The sequence below is a fragment of the Plecotus auritus genome (assembly GCF_963455305.1).
Source record: "Plecotus auritus genome assembly, chromosome: 4".
Classification (NCBI taxonomy): Eukaryota; Metazoa; Chordata; class Mammalia; order Chiroptera; family Vespertilionidae; genus Plecotus; species Plecotus auritus.
The window spans coordinates 150,881,963-150,899,081 of record NC_137775.1 but is presented as its reverse complement, the minus strand read 5'-3'; the positions used below and the strand labels follow the sequence as shown (position 1 = coordinate 150,899,081).

General features: G+C 39.4%; 1 protein-coding gene across 2 annotated transcripts in view; it reads right to left on the bottom strand.

The window, feature by feature from the left end:
- Positions 1-16,912, bottom strand: part of ORC5 (origin recognition complex subunit 5) — an 82,665-nt gene extending 65,753 nt beyond the window's left edge. For both annotated transcript variants that reach the window (XM_080665919.1, XM_080665920.1), the window contains exons 1-5: positions 16,700-16,912; positions 12,918-13,010; positions 10,855-11,055; positions 9,780-9,854; positions 4,315-4,426 (exon numbers count right to left, since the gene is read on the bottom strand). In XM_080665919.1, the coding sequence (XP_080522045.1) occupies positions 4,315-4,426; positions 9,780-9,854; positions 10,855-11,055; positions 12,918-13,010; positions 16,700-16,771 (553 nt within the window). In that variant the 5' untranslated portion in view covers positions 16,772-16,912. The remainder of the gene's footprint in view (positions 1-4,314; positions 4,427-9,779; positions 9,855-10,854; positions 11,056-12,917; positions 13,011-16,699) is intronic.
- Positions 16,913-17,119: the final 207 nt, after the last annotated feature.

Genomic DNA, 17,119 nt, shown 5'->3' with positions numbered 1-17,119 from the left:
TAGTAAATAAAGGGAATGAAAAACCATTTGACTGGTCTTCTAGTGCATAAAATTTCGCTACCCAAGTATGAACTAATACTCAAGAACAATTCAAGAGGAACTTCTGCTCCCAGTCATGAGAAAGTAAGAGGAGTCAGAAATACTACCCTGTAATAAATTAACTAAAACCTAGACAAAATATAGAAAACAACTATTTTTAGACATCATATAATAGGCACTATAGGGCTGTGATACCTGAGAAAAGGGACACAAATGAGTCCCACCATCAGCCTGTCTTTCTACCTAGAGGTAATTTTAGAGTTCCAAAAGAAGTCCATTCATCTCACTGAGTTAAAGAGACAGAGATGAGAGTAGAAGGAGCTAAGGCAGGGCATTTGCAGGGCAGAGTACATAAGAGAGCTATGTAAGAAAGAGCTCCAGAAATCTGCATAGGGGTTCCCCTTGAGTCTGGGCTGAATACCAATCTGTATATGAACAGAGTAATACCCCCTAAGGACAAGTAAGAACAACTTCTCGGGGAAAACTATTATTGGAGAGCTGTAAGTCAAGCAGTTCCCAGAGTTCACACATGTGAATCATTCATGTTGCACCTATAGAATGGAGGAACTCTGCTGAATACATGGGGCATTTAGCAGAGATCCCAGAAGGGCTATATCTTAAAAATGGAGCTAAAATTAGCAGTGGAATAAAGGCTACTCAAGATCCTATCTCCAAAAAAAGCTTTAAAATGGCCTTTAAAGCATCAAATATAGATAGCTTCAAGTTTAAATGCTTACCAGAAAAAAGTCCAACATGCAATAATAAAAAACACAGTATCAATAAAAAAAATTCCTAAACACATGAAGAAGCATAATGAATACCCATAATAGAGAAAAATTAGTCAAGAGAAACAAACCCAAAATAAATGAGGTAATAGAATTAGTAGACAAGGGTATTCAAACAACTATTATAAACATGCTCATATGCTCAAGGATATAAAGGAAAACAAAAGCATAATGAGATATGAAAAGAATGGATGGGATTTAATAAGATTTGACACAGGAAAAAAAAGATCAGTGAAGTTTTAAAGACACAGAAAAAAAAAACTATCCCAGCCGAAACCGGTTTGGCTCAGTGGATAGAGCGTCGGCCTGCGGACTGAAAGGTCCCGGGTTCGATTCCGGTCAAGGGCATGTACCTTGGTTGCGGGCACATCCTCAGTGGAAGGTGTGCAGGAGGCAGCTGATCGATGTTTCTCTCTCATCGATGTTTCTAGCTCTCTATCCCTCTCCCTTCCTCTCTGTGAAATATCAATAAAATATATTAAAAAAAAAAAAAACTATCCCAAATAAAACAGAGAAAAAAATATTTAAAATTAAAAAAAAAAAATTCAGTTGGGCCCTGGCCAGTATTGCTCAGTGGTTGGAGCGTGGGCCTGCACACTAGAGGGTCGAAGTTCAATTCTCTGTCAAGGGCATGTACCTGGGCTGCAGGTTGGCATGTACAGAAGGCAACCAATCAATGTCTCTCTCTCACAATGATGTTTTTCTCTCTCTCTCCTCTCTCTTGCTCTCCCCTTACTCCCTTCCTTTCACTTGTTCTAAAAATCAATGAAAGCCCTAGCTGGTTTGGCTCAGCAGATAGAGTGTCAGCCTGTGGACCAAAGAGTCCCAGGTTTGATTCCAGTCAAGGGCATGTACCTCAGTTGTAGGCTCCTCCCTGGCCCAGGCCCTGGTTGGGGTGCATGCAGGAAGCAACCAGTCAATGTGTTTCCCTCACATCAATGTTTCTCTGTCTTTCCCTCTCTCTTACACTTTCCCTAAAAATCAATGGGAAAATATCCTCGGGTGAGGATTAATAAAAAATAAAGTAAAAAATAAAAATAAATAAAAATCAATGAAAAAATATCCTCCAGTGAGGATAAAAAATTCAATTGGTCTAAGATATATATAGTGCAGTCCGAGAAAAAAGGAAGAATGGCTAAATATTTTAAGAAATAATGGCTGAAAATTTTCCTAAATTGATGAACTACACATTTATATATCTAAGAAGCTCACAAATCTCAAGTAGAATAAACAACAAGACATTTTTCCTTGTTTTTTATTTCTTTGAAGCCCAAAAAATAAAGTATTATGGGGATTATAATAAATATAGAAGAAAAATGTAGGACAATAGCATAAAGATGGTGAGAATATTATGTCACTGCGATTTTCAGATTGTTATTAAAGCATAACTTATGCTGATACCATAACTAAACCAAAAACCTGATCAACTGCATTATAATATACCTGAAGAAAAGATAAAATGCATTTCTAAAAGCTGAATAATCTTCATGTGGCAGAGACCAGAAAACAAGAATTCCAAATTATGACCCAGTGTCACTGCTGAGTGGAGAGGGTGCCCTCAGTATCAGACACCACATTCCTAAAGATGACATATGTATCAAATCATAACTAGATGATTTAGCCACTAAAATTATCTTCCTGCCCTGGTTCCATGCTTACTTATTCTAACTCAATTTGACTTATCAATTAATGCTTCCTTTCTGAAAGCCTTTTTGTGTGATTATGGTATTTTTGCTTAAAAAAAATTCAATGTACTGGTGAAAGGCACTCAAATTTAATAATCAGATTAAATTTAGCTCTAGTTTTTATATATTTTCAAAAATCTATTATCTCACACTCTGAAATTGTCAAGATCACTTCAGTTATTTAATTATGTCCTTAAATTCTCTCCATCTATGCTTTGTATTTTTTCATGTTTTAAAATTTTAATTAAATTCTGTAATTCATTATACCATACTTTAATCCAACTTCACTATGATGTAGAAAACCAGGAATTTTTTTATAATCTTAAATTTCTAAATAATTTTTCAATACTGAAGGCTAAAATGAGTCATGAAAAAATTTAACTTCAGTGATGACACAGCTACAAAGAAAACTTTTTAATTAAATCCTTTGATTTATTCTTTTCTTCCTACCCGTTTCTCATTTTGTGATTTTCATGAAAGAGAACCTATTGAAAATAAGGGCTCCTTGCTTCTATTTTGGGGTTCTTTTAAAAAATGTATTTTTATTGATTTCAGAGAGAAAGGTGAGGGAGAGATAGAAACATCAATGATGACAAAGAATCTTTGATTGGCTGCGTCATGCATGCCCCACACTGGGGATCAAACCCACAAATGAACTGTGACCTCCTGGTTCATAGGTCAATGTTCAACCACAGAGCCAGCCAGCCTATTTTGGGTTTCTTTAAAAAAAAATCTCAGTTAATTAGTTAACACAAGAGGTGGGTTTTTTGTTGCTGTTGTTTTTTATTGCTGTTCTTGTGAAAATAAGCAGAAATGTGTTGATTTTAACAATGAATATTTACAGCTGATTAGTTCAGAAGGATAGTGTTGATGAGGCCAAGGTCAAGGAATGCTATTTTTTCAGAGCCTGCTAACCACCTTATGCTTCACAGTTACAATCTTCGAATCAGAAATATTATGTCTGTATAGTGACTTTACAGTATTAATCTGTAAAACTATTCAAGTATACAAAAAGCTTTTGTTTTCTTCCAAAGATAAAACCATCAGGATCTACAAAGCTTAAGATTAAAGATAAACCAAAAAGAAATAAATACAAAGGCTAATAATTGGAACTCCAAGAGTTACAGTAATAAAAATGAGATTTACAAAATCAAAAATACATCTCACATAGTACTTAAGCCAACTTCATGGTAAATAAAGATTTCAATACAATTTTAATGTGCTTTGCCAACCTAGTCTGATTCTTGTATGGATGCTACAAATGCAATAGATACATCTGTTTTGTTGTTGTTAATTCTCACCTGAGGATGTTTTTTCCATTGACATTTAGAGAGAGTGGAAGGGAGGGGGAGAGACAGAGAGAATATCAATGTGAGAGAAACACATCGATTGGTTGCCTCCCCCACATACCCTGACCAGGGCCAGGGATCAAGCCTGCAACCAAGGTACATGCCCTTGAACTGAACCTGGGACCTTTCAGTCCACGAACTGACACTCTATCCACTGAGCCAAACCTGCTAGGGCAATATATACATCTTAATGTAATAGCTAAAAAATGTAAAAACAAACCATTAGCGCAAATATGTGAGAAGTGCTTATTCAAAAAATATTAGTAATTACACAAGAATAACTCCTCAGAATTCCAAAATAAAACCTCTATAAATGAAGACAAGTAACATTTTGAGATTGGATGTAAACTTTAACAGATTAAGACATCAGAGTATTCCCATTTAAACATGCTAGCTTAATCTTCCACAGACTATTTTACTGAGTATCACTTGTCAAAACAATGTTTTAAAATTTACCTATGCTATAATCAGGGAAATACAAGACAAATGGTTCAAAGCATCCAGTATTTGGACGGAATTTTTCCCAAATAATTTCACTGAGAAAGATAACAGTCACATTTCTGTCAGTCTGTAAAAGAAAAAAGTAATAAAATTAACTTTGCATTTAAAAATCTTAATCAGAGCAATTCCATTTGAATCTTTCTTTCAAATAAATCGAGCAAAGTTCCAACATGTAACAAATTATTTGCATATTAACACACCATATTTAGAAAACCTAATCAAGGAGTTCATCTACTTGCAAATTTTCATACATAATTACTTGGGAATTTCCATAAAACTTTTAGGTTAATCAGCATTTCAGTTACCCATGAATGCTGGAACTTATTTTATAGAAATTAAGAAATATTTGCATAAAGAGTTAAGACAAAATCTTTTTATGGGAATTTTCAAAGAAATCATAGCTTTTCATTAATAAACAATAAAAAAAGGCAAAACTTAACATCTCATCATTAAAATGGCTACAGTAATCAAGAAAAAAAGAAATATGAGTTGAAGAAAAACAGAGTAAGCCATATTATGTAACCACATATTATTGTTAGAAAAACTTAAAAGTTGTTTGAAAGGATATTTTCACACAAATTATTAGTAAAATTGACTGCATATACATTAAAAACACAAACAACTATGATTTAAAACACCACTGTTAAGTAAACAGATACCTTTTGAAGTATATTTAGTAATTATAATTAGAATACAAAAAGAACATTAAGAGAACAGCCCACTGTGTATGTTATCCTTCTACAAAGTGGCCACAAATGTCTTATGCATGCTAGTTAGAATTTATCAGTAGGTATCTCTGCATTCTCAACACAAATTTTAATTTTTCCCATATTCTTTTTGACATCTCCCAAGTTGACAAGCAGCTTCAACAGCAATTCTCTTTTCTGGTAGAGTGGAGATTACTGTGCATCTTTTAATTTTCTTCAGTTTCCATAATTAAAACTAAAATAAAAGTGGAAGCTGTTTTGTTCTATAACTATTCTTAGAACACTATCTGACAAATTATACTTTACTTTGATAGTGATTTACTTTTTATTGATTCCTATATTTCCTCCTCCCCCATTAATCCTTACCTGAGGATATTTTCCCACTGATTTTTAGAGAGAATGGAAGGGGGAAGAGTCAGAGAGAGAGAAACATCTATGTGAGAGAAACACATCGATTGGTTGCCTCCCGCACATGCCCTGACCAGGGCTGGGGAAAAAGCCTGCAACAGAAGTACCTACCCTTGATCAGAATCGAACCCAGGACCCTTCCACTGACACTCTTATCCACTGAACCAAACTGGCTAAGGCTTGATTCCTATCTTATGTATAATCTTATATTCCAATTTTCACTGTTTAGAAAAAATTATTTTGGCTAACGAAAGCAGCTAAGTTCAATAAATTAATAATTCCACAAAAATTTAGCATCTTTATGAAAGAAAGAAAAATATTTTTACTTTCAAATGCTATTTTTATCTTTTTTTTAAAAAAAATATTTTCCATTGATTTTCTTTACAGAGAGGAAGGGAGAGGGACAGAGAGCTAGAAACATCAATGAGAAACATTGATCAGCTGCCCCCTGCACGCCCCCTACTGGGGATGTACTCGCAACCAAGGTACATGCCCTTGACCGGAATCGAACCTGGGACCCTTGAGTCCGCAGGCTCTATCCACTGAGCCAAACTGGCTAGGGCTATTTTTATCTTATAAACTCATTAATTTTTAAGAATCCTTGAATTTATTTCTATAGGGATAAAAAAGTATGCTCTAAACACAATCTTGATTCAAAGCATTGAGTTGTTTTTGCTTTAAAATGATTATTCAAAAGCATTTTATAAAATCAGTTAAAAATATTGAGATTAAAAAATTGTATTGTCAGTCTGACAGGATTTTAACTTGGTAATGTTCTCATCTGTTTATCTGAAAGTACTTCAATATACAATATACATTCATTTTACTCAAATATTTAATATAAAAACTGGGAAATGCTTTTGCTATATTTCTCTGAAATGAAATACATTTTTAAAAAAAATCAAGCATGTTGGGTGGAGCCGTCCAGGCTCAGCCACCTGGTGTGTGGATGATCGAATAAATTCATAATCCCTCAAAAAAAAAAAAAATCAAGCATGTTTTCAGAAATGTCAAACAGCGATTCTCTTTTCTGATAGATGACTATTACTGTGCATCTTTTCATTTTCTTCAGTTTATATAATTAAAACTAAAACTAAATTGAAAGGCCTATCTGCTGTGAAGGGAAGCATAGTCACCATTACTGAACATGAGGGGGAAAAATGGGGTAAGCTATACTGGAAAAGCAAGAGGACAGCAGGAATGCATGCACTCTGAATACCAGGCAGGGAGTCTTAGACCAAAGCAATGGGAAATATTGGATGTGGATGCAAACACAACAAAAGAACAAAAGAGAGGAGGAGACATCTGCTTATACAGGATGGGTGCCTGATCTCAGTGGTAAAACATCAAGAATTAATCAAACTTCGAAAGGCTGGACTGTGTGAGGAAACTTCCAGGATAGGCCACCAAGAACTATACTTAATCTCCTCCTGTCCTCTCCATATTGGCCCTAGAATACTATTACTAACTGTGAATTTTAGGATTCAGCCTTAGGCACACAATGATTTTAATGGCATTTGGAATGTTTCTCTGTACTTCTAGCTGTTTCTCAAATATGAGTAATGTATTTAACTTTTCAAGGTGGAAATGCTCTAAGCACTATCTCCCCAAATATTTACTTAATTTTCATTATAATGCTACTTAATACTTAAATAATACAGATATAAAACTAGGTAAATATAAACTATTTATGCTCAAAGCACTTAGGAAAATATAAAACCAGCCTGGCCGGTGTAGCTCAGTGGTTGAGCACGAACCAGGAGGTAATGGTTTGATTCCCCATCAGGACACATGCCAATGTGGTGGGCTTGATCCCCAGCAGGGAGTGTGCAGGAGAGAGCTGATCAATGATTCTCTCTCATCATTGATGTTTCTATCCCTCTCTCCCTCTCCCTTCCTCTCTCTGAAATCAATAAAAACATTAGAAAAAAAGAAAAACATAAAATGTGTGTTAGTGAAAAATTTAAGAAAAGCAAAAAAATTTAAATTGACATTAACTGAATATGATAAACAATACTGTTTGCTCAAACTAAATATTTGCTCATTTTGTGAACATGGTTCTAATAGGAAACAGCAAGTTCCTCTGAGTTTAGCATTCCTATATAACTGGTATTGGTGAACAATGAATTTTCTCACCAATTTTCTTTACTTAAAACTATTGTAAAACCCTGTTTTCTGCAATAATATTTGGCTTTCACCCAATACATATGCACATGAAAAAAGATGCCTGTTCTTTTCATAGGTCATGACCCTTAGAATAGCACTAATACTATTCAGTGCCAACACAATTGTAAATTAAAATACAAAGCTAGTTCTAACACTGAGTGACCATGATACTGAACTCAAGGTGATCCAAACTAGACATAGAATTCTTTTTTAAATTACTGACATGAAAAGAAACTTTTAAAATTCTTGCAGAAAGTTCAAAGTCAAGTCCACTGCCATTTAGTCTAGCAAACACCTAAAATCATTTACTAGAAGGCAGTGTTAGTCACAATCTTACCTAATAATAGAGAAACATGTAAATTGACCGTACCTCCCTTACGCTCACAGCCAATCAGAGTATGCAAATTAACCCAACAAAGATGGTGGTTAATGTGCATACATACCTGGGTCCCAGGAACCTCCTCGCACCCAGGTCACTTCCAGCCGGCCATCGGAGGGGGGCGCCCTTCCCAAGCCTAAAGCCTCCCCTGAGGCTTTAGGCTTGGGAAGGGTCCGAGTCTGCAACCAAATGCAGACCATCCGGAAGTCAGCGTTGGGTTGCCCAGCTGCAGCCTGGTGACCCAACACTGACTGCCCAGGTGGCTGAGACCCAGAAAGTGAGTCAGGGTCTGATCTGCCTCAGTGGAAGCTGTTGATCAGTGTAATTACCTCTCTCTTTCTCTCCCTCTTTCTTTCTGATCTTTGCCAGCAGCCAGGCTTTTCTTTCTCTCCCGGCCTCCACAGGGGCTGCTGTTAAGCCCCGCCTCTTTAATCAGGCCCAGAGATAGGCTGAAGATGCTGACTGGCATAGGAACCAACCAATCAGAACCAAAGGTGGGTGCTGTGGGGAACCAATGGCTGCCTAGGAGGTGAAGCTTTTGATGCTGGCATGGGAACAAATCAGAACCAAATTGGCCAGGGCAGTTGGGGCGACATCAGGCCTGCAGGAGAGGGCAGTTAGGGGTGATCAGGCTGGCAGGCAGGTGAGCAGTTAGGAGCCAGTGGTCCCAGATTGTAAGAGGGATGTCTGACTGCCGGTTTAGGCCCAATCCCTGGGATCAGGCCTAAAATGGCAGTCGGACAACCCGCAAGGGGTACTCAATTGGAGAGGGTGCAGGCTGAGTTGAGGGAATCCCCCCTCTGTGCACGAATTTCGTGTACCAGGTCTCTAGTTAGAAATAAAAAGCTGAAAGTAAAGTTATCAAGTCACAAATTGCTTTAACTTTGAAAAAACATTAATTTCACTCATAATAGAGAAATGCAAATTAATATATTAAGACTAGAGGCCCAGTGCACGAATTCATACACAGGTGAGGTTCCTCGGCCTGGCCGGCAATTGGGGCCGATGGGGCGGGTAGGCCAGCTGACCAGGGGGAGGGCCCACAGGAGGTTGGCTGGCCACGGGGGGTAGGAACCACGGGAGGTTGGCTGGCCAGCCCTCCCCCAGTTGGGGCCTATCAGGAAGGCCAGCCAGCTGGAGGGAGGGACCACGAGAGGTTAGCCAGCCAGCCCGGGGGGAGGGGGCGCGGGGGAAACCACGTGAGGTTGGACAGCTTTGGGGGGAAAGGGAGTAGGGACTGTGGGAGGTTAGCCGGCTGCAGGAGGTTGGCTGTGGGAGTGCACTGACCACCTGGGGGCAGCTGAGTGTCTGGCCCCTGGTTGTCAGTGCGCATCACAGCAACTGGTCGACCAGTCATTTGGTCGCTTAGGCTTTTCTATACACTGAGTGGCCAGATTATTATAATCTCTGAACACATAATAATCTGGCCACTCAGTGTATATCCTATATAATAAAAGGCTAATATGCAAATTGTCCCCTCCACCAGGAGTTCGACCAGCAGGCAGGCCAGCCAACCACCCATGTCCCCTCCCCCGGGCCAGGCTGGCCAGACCCCACCCATGCACAAATTCATGCACCAGGCCTCTAATATATATACACACTGAGTGGCCAGATTATTATGCGTTCAGAGATCATAATAATCTGGCCACTCACTGTATATAGATGTCATTTCTCACCTATCAGATTGGCAAAAGGAAAAAAGTTGACAATATAGTCTATTGATTAAGCCATAGAGGAGAAAGATCTCAAACATTACTTACCAATTCTTGTAACCTAAGAAACCCAGGCAAAATATTCGCTTCCATATCTCTTAGATACTCTGCTTTATCTAGAACCTTATAAAAAAAAAATGCAGGATCAAAATCAATTTGCAAAGCCCTTTACAAAACATTTACCATTATGTGACACATATTATAAAGATTGATAATGTACAATTCAAGAATTGAACTTGCCATGTTGAAAAGAAAATTAATTTTTGCTATTTACATTTGTGGAAGACATTTTAAATAGGTCAAATAAGTTAAAAAATGGACTATTTATAACATATTTTAAATCAAATTTTTAAACAGAAAATGAGTCATTTTGACCTACATTAAAAAGGTTTATTTTACAGGTACACTATAAAAAAGATAAGGATGCAAGATGCTCTAAGGACATTTTCTTATGTTTCCAAGAAATACAATTATATGGATTTTTATTCCATTTGATAAAAAGATAAATGTCTACCATGAAGCAAAAACTACAGCTTTCTGACCCAAGCAAGAGACAAAAAATTCTGAATTTCATCATGTAAAACTTTTTTTTTTCTAATATATTTTTATTTTAGAGAGGGAGTGGGAGAGAGATAGAAACATCAATGATGATAGAGAATCATTGATTGGCTGCCTCCTGCACGCTCCACACTGGGGATTGAGCCTGCAACCTGGGAATGTGCCCTGACCGGGAATTGAACCCTGACCTCCTGGTTCATAGGTCGACGCTCAATCACTGAGCCACCTCAGCCGGGCTATCATGTCAAATTTTTATTGCTTGAACTTTAACTGCATGCTAAACCCTGTTTAACTGGCTAACGGATCATGTTTAAAAAGATAAAATTTTTGATCAGTGTGAAGACAATGATATTGGGACTGTTGTTTTTTTTTTAAGGTACTTATTTTTTAGAGATATATAGTATATACACTATATAGAGAGATACAGTACATGTATAAAGTTTTAAGAATGACATATATGTGATATACATATATAGTACATATATGTAGGGTAAATATAGTATATACATATATTTTCATGGAGAACATGAAAATAAGTGATGATATAATAGAATTAAATACTTACAATATATACAGTCTGATCCTTGAGACTTTTAGCCTTGGTTACTTGTTTAAACAAGCGAACAAAGTCATTAAATGTGTCACAGGTTATTTGAGTAGAACATCCATCCTCTGAAGAACTAAGATAATTCAACCTGTTTAAAATTTGTTCCAAAAGCAGCCTCAACGTAAAACATTCAACACAATTCACAAAGACATGTGGGAGCTGAAAACAAACAAAAAAGTGTAAATAGAAAAGAAAACACATACACAAGTATGGCTCTGCTAGATATTTCCCATTTGCCCTTCTGAACCAATACCCCATAATCTTCCAACCTACTCTGTGTCCCAGGAGTCTGAACATTACACACTGCATTGCCCAGACTCCCTCTTCTTTTCCAGCACTGACAGGATTCAGCCAATAGGAAGAACCAACAAGAGACTGAAGGAAGTAGAGGAGTAAGAGAGAGAAGCTGAATATTTATTCCCTTGATTTCCAGCCCCACGCCTCAGAGGCCCACAATTTGACAGTGGCTACGACCTCCTATCAAAGGCCACAGCCCCAGTTGGGCAGCTCTTATTCAAAGGCTACAGTCTTGCTGGGGTCTGGTAACAACTCCTTTCTCTGGCTAGTTCAGGTCTGATTCCTTATTGGTTCCTTAACGTTTCTTCAACCTTAGTAAAATAGTGTCTTTATTAAACTCAATTATTTAAATTTGCCATTTGTTTCCTACAGGGATTCAAAGCAAACTTGTATTTTCTTCTATAGTATTCTTATAAGGAAACCCAAGTACATATGAATGTAAAAATTTTTAGTAGGAATTTCACATTTAGAATTTTAGATAATATCCTTAGTGGTGAATGAACCTAGATTTAAAAAAAATTTTTTTTTGAGTTAGAAACCATAGCAACCCTTCCAGAGCAGCAGTCACCAACCTTTCGGATCTCACGGACCACCAGTGGTCCACAGACCACCAGTTGGCGACCACTGTTCCAAAGGTTTCCTTAAACCAGAGGTCACCAACCTTTCAGACCTCATGGAACTTAGTTATGGCTATGATTAAAGGTACATGAAGTCAAGACATTAATAATGTAGAATGAATAGAACACTACATTTACTGGTTCGATTTACTGAAAAAGTGAGGATGAGTAAGGAATAAGAGAAAGTTTTTTCACAACTATGTTAATATTGAGACAATTCACTCTGATAGGCAATATGGGGAAAAAGGCAGGGTAAAGGAGATATAGTAGGTTTTGTATATGTGGAGATTCAGAATTATCAGTATCAATATTATAAAAACAACAATGGAAAAGAAACAGGTTTTAATATTTTTTGAAGAATTTTTCTTCATGTGTGTTTTTCCCCAAATATTATCAGCCAATGAAAGTTAGAAATAAAAAATAACTAACATCAAGGCTCAAGTTATCTAACAATCCCTTCTGAAGCTTACAGTCTTGGAAGGTATTCAAACAAAAGTTGGTCAAAAATGTTTTATGTAGATGACGAGTGCCCCAGTGCACAGATTTGTGCACATTGAAAGGAAAATAATTAGAATGTAGCCAGCAGGGTGGGACTAGGCAGGGTGGGACTCGGCAAGAAGGGGCTGGACATGCCCTGGAGCCAACCTCCCGAGGTCCCTCCCCAGCCGGCTGCACCTGGGGCGGTGCTGCGGCTCAAAGGTCATTTGCGGAGTGAGCAGAGTCCCTCCAGCAGGTGGGGTCCCTTGGCCTGGCCTGCAGGGATGGGGTCGAAGCTGGCTCTCCAACACCCCCCAAGGGGTCCCAGATTATGAGGGCAGTTCTCGATTGACACACCCCAGAATCGGGTTCCCTCCTCTCTGGTTCCAGTTGCATTACCTGAGAACCGTCGCTGCCAAGTCACTGCAGCTCAGCAGCTCCTGTGTTGAGCATCTGCCCCATGGTGGTCAGTGCACATCATACCTACCGGCCAGTCAGATGGTCACTTAGCCTTTTATATATATAGATATTCCTTAAGAGAAAGGTAAACTGGACTAAATAATGTCCCAGATCCCTTCCATTTCTAAGACAGTGAGCACAAATCAATTAAGAGTAGGGGTTTACTCTTACCTCTAAAGTTTTTAACAAAGTTTGTGTGACATAGGTCTTTCCACTGGCAGTATGTCCATAAATAAAAATGGATGGAAAGCTGAAATGATGTCTCTAGGAAAGAAACGATGATTATCAGACTGTACGTATAAAACAGAAAATAAACATTTATTAGCTGGCAAGAAAGTTTTATGTGGTAAAGTAAAATATTCAATTCAAATTACTTTAACAGTGAGCATAAAGTGGTGTCATCACCACACTTTGAATTTACTTGCATTCAAGTCTAAGCACTTTCTCTGTTAAGAAATTAAAATTTCTAAAAATTATATTTGGCTTATTATATACTATATATACTCATAGTTTTTATATTATTGTATGTATAATACAAACTCTTATATTTTCAAAGGAGATTTTATAGGATATTTAAGAGATTTTTCAAGGATAATTTTGACCACATCAAGGTGAGAGCAAAACATCCATTAGCTGCTTCCTGCCTGCCCCACATTTGGGATCGGCCTGCAACCTCGGCATGTGCCCAGCATGAACCCACCACCTTGGGGTACACAGGACAATGCCCAACCAACTGAGCCACCTAGCCAGAGCATCCATTTTTATCTTAATCCTTTTATAAAGATTACTAGAGGCCCGGTGCACAAAATTCGTGCACTGGGGGGGTAGGGGTGTCCCTCAGCCCAGCCTGCACCCTCTCCAATCTGGGATGTCCGACTGCTGGTTTAGGCCCGATCCCTGGCCTAAACTGGCAATCGGACATCCCTTTCACAATCTGGGACTGCTGGCTCCCAACCACTCACCTGCCTGCCGGCCTCATCACCCCCTAACCACTCCCCTGCCAGCCTGATAGACGCCTAACTGCTCCCCTGCCAGCCCTATTGCCTCCAACTGCCCTCCCCTGCCGGCCTGGTCACCCCTAACTGCCATCCCCTGCTGGCCTCTTCGCCCACAACTGCCCTCCCCTGCTGGCCTGATCGCCCACAACTGCCCTCCCCTGTCGGCCATCTTGTGATGACATGGGGGCGGCCATCTGTGACCACATGGGGGTGGCCATCTTTGTGTGAGGGCATGACGGTCAATTTGCATATTACCTCTATATTATCCTATATGATAAAGCGGTAACATGCAAATTGACCATCACTCCAACACACAAGATGGCCAGCAGGGGAGGGCAGTTGTGGGCGATCAGGTCAGCAGGGAAGGGCAGTTGGAGGGAACAGGCCTGCAGGGGAGGGCAGTTGGAGTCAATAAGGCCGGCAGGGGAGCAGTTAGGCGTTGATCAGGCTGGCAGGGGAGTGGTTAGGGGATGATCAAACTGGCAGGCAGAAGTGGTTAGGGGCTATCAGGCAGGCAGGCAGGCGAGTGGTTGGGAGCCAGCAGTCCTGGATTGTGAGAGGGGGATGTTCCGGATTGGAGAGGGTGCAGGCTGGGCTCAGGGACACCACCCACCCCCGTGCACAAATTTCATGCACCAGGCCTCTAGTATAGGATAATCCCATATAAGCTACAACTTCATTATACATGTTAAAGCTTTGAAATTAAACAAATGTAATCACATGGTTAGAATAATGTCAAGGGTCCTCTCTTAGAAAAACTTACAGGATACTTTCAAGTTATGCATATTAAATTTACCTCAGCCTACATGTATTAATTTCATTAAAAAATATGGTAAAATCTACATAACATACATTTCAAAATACATAATATTTCCAAGATTCTCCTGCAGGACATTAAGAGTCAGCTGCCTAGCAAAAAGTAATACTACAAATATATTTCAGTGATATAAAGAACATTTATTAGAAACCTTTTAAATGCTGAAAACAATGATGCACTGAAACATATGAATATCAGTTAAAGCCAAAATCTGCTTTGGAGGAGTTCAGAGTCTAGTGAGAAGACATACATTTTAAAAATAATTACAAGAAAACTGGATGATGCCATTTTCATGAGTCTCTATGATCATCGTCTAACAATACAATAGTCATAAAAAACATTTATTACATTCTAGCCACTAAGTTATACATTTCCTTTTGTAAGACAAATTGGAAATCAGATTTATACAGGAAAAAATTTTCTAAATAAACTAAAAATTGATACAATATATTAATCCCTTTTTAATAATGTATCTAACAATCTTGTAAATTAACTGGCTCAAAAATTCTGTCCCAATAATTAAACACATGCTTGCAAGAATCTCCACTATACAAATACTATATTTCACCTTTAAAGAAAAGTTCAAGACATCCTTCAGCAAATTTTTTCCAAGATACACTAAAACTCTCATTTTCTGGAATCCTGCCAAACTTGTCTGCATCCATTATGTGGTTCTTAATAATATCCCACCTCATAACATCTTTCCCACTGTTCCCTAAAATTAAATTGAACTCTTGCATTGTTACTTAACCTTTCACCTTCACAGACCTCCTCCCCTAACATAAACTGTAATAAGCCAGGATCTGGCCCAGTACCTGAACAAATAAATAAACCTGCTTATAAATATGAACTAGTTTTCCGTATGCCCCACATGCACGGCACCTTGCAGACAAGTAGTATTAACATTGTTAAACACGATTTACAGTACGAGTAAAACTCAAAATCCTTTCTGCGGTCCACACCATTCTTATACTGCTAATCTCTCTTTGCCAATTTTCTCTTTCAGGAGGAGCACTTCTGGTTGAACTGATCTGGAGTTTATCAACTCCGGGTAAGGAATGCATAGAGAATAACCCAGAAAACGTCTCAGTGATAAGGAATATGGCTAACTAAAACTGAAAGCATATGACTAAAATACTGAGAATGCAGTCCTTGTCCGCTTACTTCCCTCACTAATGTGCCCCTTTAGAAAAAGGTTGGTACTTTACGAATACTGCACAGGCCACCATCAACATTTCCAGTGGGATGAAAATACTTAAAGGCCTTAAGGCAAACCAGAAAATGGGAGGGGGACCAAATCATGAGCACAACTCTACACTCACGGTTACTCTCCTCACAGATAAGATCCAGTCTGATCTATTCCAAGTCTAAGTCATACGTAGGAATCAAATCCAAGCCTGATTAAATACGTCTAAACAATGGGTAGAAATCAAAAGGCCTCCCCAAAGGTACATAATAAAAAAGAGATTAAGTCTTGCATTGGTGACTGCTACCTCCTGCCTATGAAAAGGACTCCCCGAGCTGTGTCCCTCCAGAGAAGACAGGCACTTAACCTCTTCTCTCCGGCAGCATCTGCACTGCTAGCCTACAAGTGTAGCCCGGATCTCTGCAGGGCTTTTACAACTCTGGAAAAGCCTCTGAATTTTTAAACCGGAAGCACTGCTTGGCCCCTCAGGGATCCATCCACACTTGACTTACACCAAGTACCTCACTGAAACGTGCGAACTTCCACTTGAATAAATAACACTCTGCAAACACTCCTGTTGTATTAAAAAAAAAAAAAAAAACAAAAAAAAAACAAAAAAAAAAACCCTGTTCAGTTGGGGAAAGATAAGAAGCAAATGCTACTGGCTACTTTGGGTTAACACCGTCTCCAAAGTGTGGCGCGTGGGAACGAACTTGTCCTGCACCAACATCCTGTCGCGCAGGCCAGTCCTTCCGGTGCAGTTTTCTTGTGTAAAGGGTCTAACACAAGTTCTTTAGTGTGAAGGAAGGGGGGAGACGTACAACACGCCCTATCTCAGCGCAACCTACGGTCTATTAACCCTCAATCCACACACGAAATTTTTTAGAGAAGAAACACATCGCAAGACCACGGAAACGTTTGCCCGCGGGACTTGGGAAACATAGCACAATACCTCTCCGAACAGGGACTGCAACGTGGACACTTGGGACTCGCGACAAAGCACCACGTTTTCCAAGTGAGGCATTCTGGCGGCTGCCAGGGACAGCGCAGCCCGCGGCCGGCTGGTCTCACGAAGCAAACCGCGGTGTCACCTCCACAACACGGTCCCGCTCCCTCCGGAAAACCAGCGGCCGGGTTGTGGGCGGGGGCGGCGCGGGTGTGCGTCAGCGTGACGTCAGCGCGCGCGCGTAGCTTTGCCCCGCCTTAGGCTCTGAGTTGTTTCCTGAGGGAGTTTCTCTGAGGCTGCTGCTTCGGGGTGGGCGTTTCTACCCACCACCCTTGCCATCCAAAAGGCCCAGAGGATGCGGGGATGGGCGAACGAAGATGGGACTGAAAGAGCTAAGGGGGCTCGGTGGGCTCCCAATGATCCGCG